Raw genomic sequence first — 6,148 nt, 5'->3', positions numbered from 1 at the left:
TAGTCCCTATTATTTGAAATTACAGGGACTAAAAAAGTAAGAATCATGACACTATAGAGACTAAAAATACCACTTTTAAAACTACAGGAATTAAAAGAGAATTAAAATATAAACTATAAGGACTAAAAAGACCACTTTTAAAACTACAGAAATTAAAAGAGAATTAAAATGTAAACTATAGGGACTAAAAGGACCACTTTCAAACTATAAGGACTAAAAAAATAAGAATCATGAAACTATAAGTACCAAATGAGTAATTTAACCATCTTATAATTAATACTGAATTTAAAATTGATTTTAAGTTTTATAATTGAATTTAATTAGCATGACTATATTAATAAGTTATTTTAACATAAACTAAAATGGAGTAACACAATAGTTGTTTGCAATTTCATTGATTTCTTTTTTTAAAACAAAAATAATAAAACACAAGTTGGGTATACCCTTAATTTTGACCAAACACAAACAACTTACCAACAAATGATAAATCAGGATTCACTTCATGAATAAACTCATTTTGGCTTTATATGTAAAACTGTTAATTTTAGAATCACCTCTTTTTAGTAGGCTTAAATGTAATTTTGGTCCCTCTATTTTATTCAATTTATAATTTTGATCCCTTTATTTTAAAATTGAAACATTTGATCCCCTATTTCTAAATACAAATATTTTTTATTCCCATATTTTATAAAATTCGTAATGTTGGTCTCCGTATCTTCAAAAATCCAATATTTTGGTTTACTATTTAATTTTGCTTACATTTTATTTCTTACTTTATAATTAATAATTATGAATCATTTATTGATGATACCTTAAATGAATACGTGAGGTTAAGGGTTTAGCTGGACCAAAAGAAAAAAAATATATAGATAAAATTGAGAATTTAACCAAAAAAAAATTTAAAATAGAAAGACTAAATTTTTTTTTATTTTAAGGTGAGAGAACTAAAATTGTAAAAGACCAAAATTTGGGATCGAACCAAATATATAAACTATAATTACATAAGGCTTTTGAATATGCATGTTCAACTATGCTAAATAACCGTTCGTTTTGTATAAAAAAATAACTGCTCATTTTAAATAATTTCCTGAAACAAAATCTATTTTATAAAAAAGACAGCTTTTAAATAATAATAGTTTATTCAAAATATCCAATAAAAGAGTAGTGGGATAGTTTTGAATTTTAAAATTTAAAATTAAACAAAAAGTTCTATTGATTAATTTTACTAATTTGAAAATTTAAAATTCCAAAAAAATTACAGTTTTTAAAATAACACTGATTTATTTTTAAAAAAGATAAAAGAGTATCGGGTAGTTGCTTGGAATATATCATAAAGTTTTGATTGAAAAACACCAAAATATAACTATGTGTGCATCAGTGATGTTAGAAAATGATTTATACATGTTAATCTTATTAAAATACTAAGGGTACGAAGGATGAAATCTAATCTTGTTTTCTTGAATTAATTTAAGTTATTATTATTATTTTTGTAATTTACATATTTCCGACGCATTTCCGACGCATTGAATTCCGTTATTTCCATCATTTCCGTACTTTCGTTATTTTTATTATTCCCGTAATTCCATTATTTTCACTACCAAAACCAATGACTTTCAATTAAATTTGTACATAACTATTGAATTGATAATTCTTTATTCGAATGAAGTAAGTAAACTAAATCCCTTTGAAAACGAACTGTGTTATAAATGTAAAACCTATAATGACAACGCTTGACAAAAGTCCTAATTAGTTAGTTAAGGTATTTATCCTAGCTAATCACTTTCTTTTAGTACAATCTTCCCTATCTAATACTTTGATTCTTCTAAGGTAATGGATGGTGATGAAGATACATACAAATCAAATGCAGCAAACGCAAGAATGCAAAGAAAACGTATCATGCAGCAAAAACAAGTATTTATTTTTAGATTTGAACCTCTATCAAGGACATTGATCGGATAAATTCCAATCATGCCAAATAAACTTGATTTAATATTTGGGAGATTCATACTTTATCTATTATTTAGTTTTGGACTTTTAGCAATCATGCTTTATAGTTGAATTTTATTATCTTTCTGTATCCTTTTATGTTCATGATTTTGCAACCCATACTTGATAGTTGTAGCTTTGATGTGGTTACACCGTTATATTTTGTATTTTTCCGCTTTTATTTTATTTGTCACGTTTATTTATTTATTTTCTTGTTTTATTCATTTATTTATTTATTTATTTTTGTTTCTATGTGTTATTATGTTTGATTTAAACAACCAAATAATAATAAAAACCACACGGCCGTATGCATGGCCCCCTACAAGTTTAATTCTAGGGTGTTGCTAGGTGCACCCAGTAGTATTGCTGGGGCACCCAGCATTCTTTATAAAAGCCAAAAATGCTCCTGGGTCCTCGTACACCTGCGGATCAAGTTGATCCTTAAGTAATTCACGGATCAACTTGATCCGCAAGCTCGCGGATAAACTTGATCCGTAAGTGTGCATAAGACATTTTTTTAAAAATTGAAGGCCATTTTTTTACAATTTGAAGCTTTATTTCTTTTTTTACAATTTGAAGCTTTATTTATTTGAGTCATGACCAATCAAAAAAATATTTACGAACTAAAATCCATTTGAAAAAATAATTAATTTTATTTTATGTCTCTTTTGTTTATGTAAATTAAATATTATCCTAATGAATGTTTAGTTAAACGTAACAATGATACTATTTCAAGGAAATTCAAATGAATTTGGAATCAAGTAATTTAAAAATAACACTTAAACGTTAACACTAATATTATAAACAAAAATAACTTTAGATATACAGAATGTTAAGTAAAAACAAAAATGTGGTCAAGTACAAGAAATGTATATACATCGAATATCAATATGAAATGCGTAAAGAAACTACGGCTGATCCATGCGATGCCTATGTCGAGACCTCACGTACACAATGTGATCCTGAGTGACACTCCTGGCAATCTTGAGGCATTCTTTGATGACCTCATATGTCGATGTGCCTGACGTGACTACCCCAAGGCTAAGGTGACGCTCCAATCTCTCGGCGATCGCATCGCAAGCCTCCTATTAAATAGAAAACAAACAAATTAGATAAATTAGTATTAAAAAATTGAAGTAAATGACATTTCATACGTCTAACCATATAGTAACACTTACCACTGCATGTCTGGGCTCGTCGACATCAGACCTGACTGGATCATCCGAGACCTGAGGGATATCTGACTCTGGACCTGAGGGATATCTGACTTTGGGACCTGAGGTGCATCTGCTGGAGGATCTAATGGTTGTGTCGTGGTCATGAATGGATGAGAAATACGAAAGAACCAGTCAATGTAGTCTGGCACACACTGACCTGGCACAACACATGGATCATCTGCTGTCGCCAAATGGTCTGAGTAGTGTGTCCACGTATCGTCTACGTCATCATATGACACCCATGGATGGACAGGGTGTGCAGGAATGCACTGGATGTAGCCAAACTGGCGCATAACCCTCTTCAGTCTGTATTTGACAACAATAGGCCCCCAGCGGACCTGTCCAGAGAAGCACGAAATCATATGAAAGTCCTGCACAGGTCGGTGCTTTGAATATGGCATCCAACATACATGTGGGATCTGCAGACGATCCAGGCACTGCCTGTACATCGCTGTGGACACCTTCTTCATAGTCTTCTTTGTCGCAATCCACCGACACGCACGTGGTGACACCTCGTCGTAGTCTGGATCAGCATTGCACTCCACAACTGACAGAAAGTGCTTGTATATCCAACACTACAAGGTTTACACAAAAATTATACATGTTAACTAAATATACACTTATTAAAACATTGTTGTAATTAAATTATTAAATACATATTAATTACCTGTAACAAGGTGATGTAACCAACAAGCTGTCGGTTGGTGTTGAGACTGGCATCATTAAGCTAATCGTACATATGGACGAGCCCAACAGCTCCTTATGCATACCGCCTAGCAAGAGTGAGGTCACACAGGGCCTGTAAGTGTACAACATGAACATAGGTTGTACTCTTATTAGCAAAGAGAGTGCAACTCAAAAGATGCAAAAGATAAGCACGAGCGGCAGCTGTCCAGTGCCGCGTCTGACATCTGCACTGGTATATGTCTCGCAGCCACTGCAGGCACACGTATGGTCCGTCACATTGGCCTGTCTTGGCCATGGCCACCTCTGGTGAGACCATAAATAACTCAACCAAGAGCAGCACCGCCTCGTCGGTGCGTAGAGGCTGGAAGTCATGTAATGCATCCACAATCGGCAGATGGAGAAGAGCCGCGACATCGTCCAGCATGATCGAGATCTCCCCCACAGGAAGGTGGAAACTAGAAGTCTCCCGGTGCCACTGATCGAGGTCGTACCCGAATCAAATAAACATTAAAAATGCAGTATCTAGGAAGTGATCCTAGGTCGTCTCCCAACGAGCAATGGTCAACCAAACGTTCATAACAGATAGTAATAAAACAGTAACGAATTGGGGGGGTTGTTTGTTTTTGTAAATTAAAGAGCAAGCAAATTTGAATTAGAAAATAATAGAATTAAAACATATTGTTTCCCCTTGAATCAGCTTGCACACAATTTCTTGAATCTTTCCCAGTACTTATACAAGCTCTCTCTACTAAGTTGCCTGATGCCTGAAATATTTTTTCTGATGGCAGTGGTCCTAGATGCAGGGAAAAATTTCTCCAAGAACACCTTCTTAAGGTCATCCCAGCTGAAAATGGACCTGGGAGCAAGGTAATATAGCCAATCTTTTGCCACTCCCTCCAGAGAATGAGGAAAAGCTTTTTAAAAGATATGATCTTCCTGGACATCAGGGGGTTTCATGGTGGAGCAGACAATATGGAACTCCTTAAGATGCTTATGAGGATCTTCACCTGCAAGACCATGAAACTTGGGCAACAAATGTATTAGTCCAGTCTTGAGAACATATGGAACACACTCATCAGGATATTGAATACACAAGCTTTCATAAATGAAATCAGGTGCAACCATTTCCCTAAGAGTCCTTTCACGAGGTGGAGGTTGAGCCATGTTCTCAGTATGAAAATTAGTAGTCGAATGCTCAAAATCAAAATATTCAAAATCACCAGCAACAAAATACTCAGAATGCTCGAAATGCTCAAAATGCACAAAATGACCAGGATGCACACTATGCCTAACTAATCTATGAAAGATTCTATCTATTTCAGGATCAAAGGGTTGTAAATCACCTGGATTATCCCAAGTCATGCACTATATGCAGCAAATAATGTGTTTCTCAACAAGCATCTAACAAGGGGGTAAGACTACAACTATACTCAAACGATATCCAAATGAGCTGAAATTTTGTGAGGAACACCCTAAAATCATGAAAAGATAGCACAAAAAATTTCAAACAAAAATTCAAAGTCTAACTATGAAAACTACCTAAGCAAAGTTTATAAAAATAGAACAATAATACTTGGAAAAAAAAACTTAGTAAACGGCTGATTTTATGAGAAGCCGATTTTCATAGTATGGGAAATTTTTTTCTACCCCAAATGCATATATAATAATAGTCATTCTGATATCCGGAGCAAAAGTTATGGCCATTTTAAGTTTTACTAAAAACAAGTTCCCAAAATTTTTGTCTCTCTCAAATATTGCCACACCAAGTGCTCTTGGTATTTTTCACACAAAATATGGATAAAAAGAAACTACCACACAAAAAATCAGCCAAAAATAACAACTCTAACTATCAAAACAAAAATCACTAATTAAATTGCAAAATCAGTCTCTAGTTTCCAGTCGCTAATCACTGTTCACAGCAAAGCACAAAACTGAAACAGTCGCTAAAACAGTCGCTAAACAGGGAACGCGACTGAAATGCAAAACAGAACGCTACTCAAAATAAAACAACACACACTCACAACCTAAACTACAGAGCTACACACAAAAAAACTAAACACTATTATGAACCTTTGGCTCACTGCTCCCTGGCAACGACGCCAAATTTGATCGAGGCCATATCCGAATCAAATAAACATTAAAAATGCAATATCTAGGAAGTGATCCTAGGTCGTCTCCCAACGAGCAATGGTCAACCAAACGTTCATAACAAATAGTAATAAAATAGTAACGAATTGGGGGGGGGTTGTTTGTTTTTG

General features: G+C 33.9%; 1 protein-coding gene across 1 annotated transcript; it reads right to left on the bottom strand.

Moving 5' to 3' along the window:
• Positions 1-2,844: 2,844 nt before the first annotated feature.
• On the bottom strand, positions 2,845-4,314 carry LOC121174841 (protein MAINTENANCE OF MERISTEMS-like). Its single transcript, XM_041015265.1, has 4 exons — positions 4,015-4,314; positions 3,871-3,930; positions 3,165-3,778; positions 2,845-3,071 (listed from the first exon to the last, which is right to left on the bottom strand). Exons 1-4 carry the CDS (start codon positions 4,312-4,314, stop codon positions 3,017-3,019), a joined length of 1,029 nt encoding a protein of 342 aa, XP_040871199.1. The 3' UTR covers positions 2,845-3,016.
• Positions 4,315-6,148: the final 1,834 nt, after the last annotated feature.

This window comes from Glycine max, chromosome 5, assembly GCF_000004515.6.
Source record: "Glycine max cultivar Williams 82 chromosome 5, Glycine_max_v4.0, whole genome shotgun sequence".
NCBI classification, from domain to species: Eukaryota; Viridiplantae; Streptophyta; class Magnoliopsida; order Fabales; family Fabaceae; genus Glycine; species Glycine max.
The sequence above is the reverse complement of the archived record's forward strand: the minus strand, read 5'-3'. Positions and strand labels throughout refer to the sequence as shown.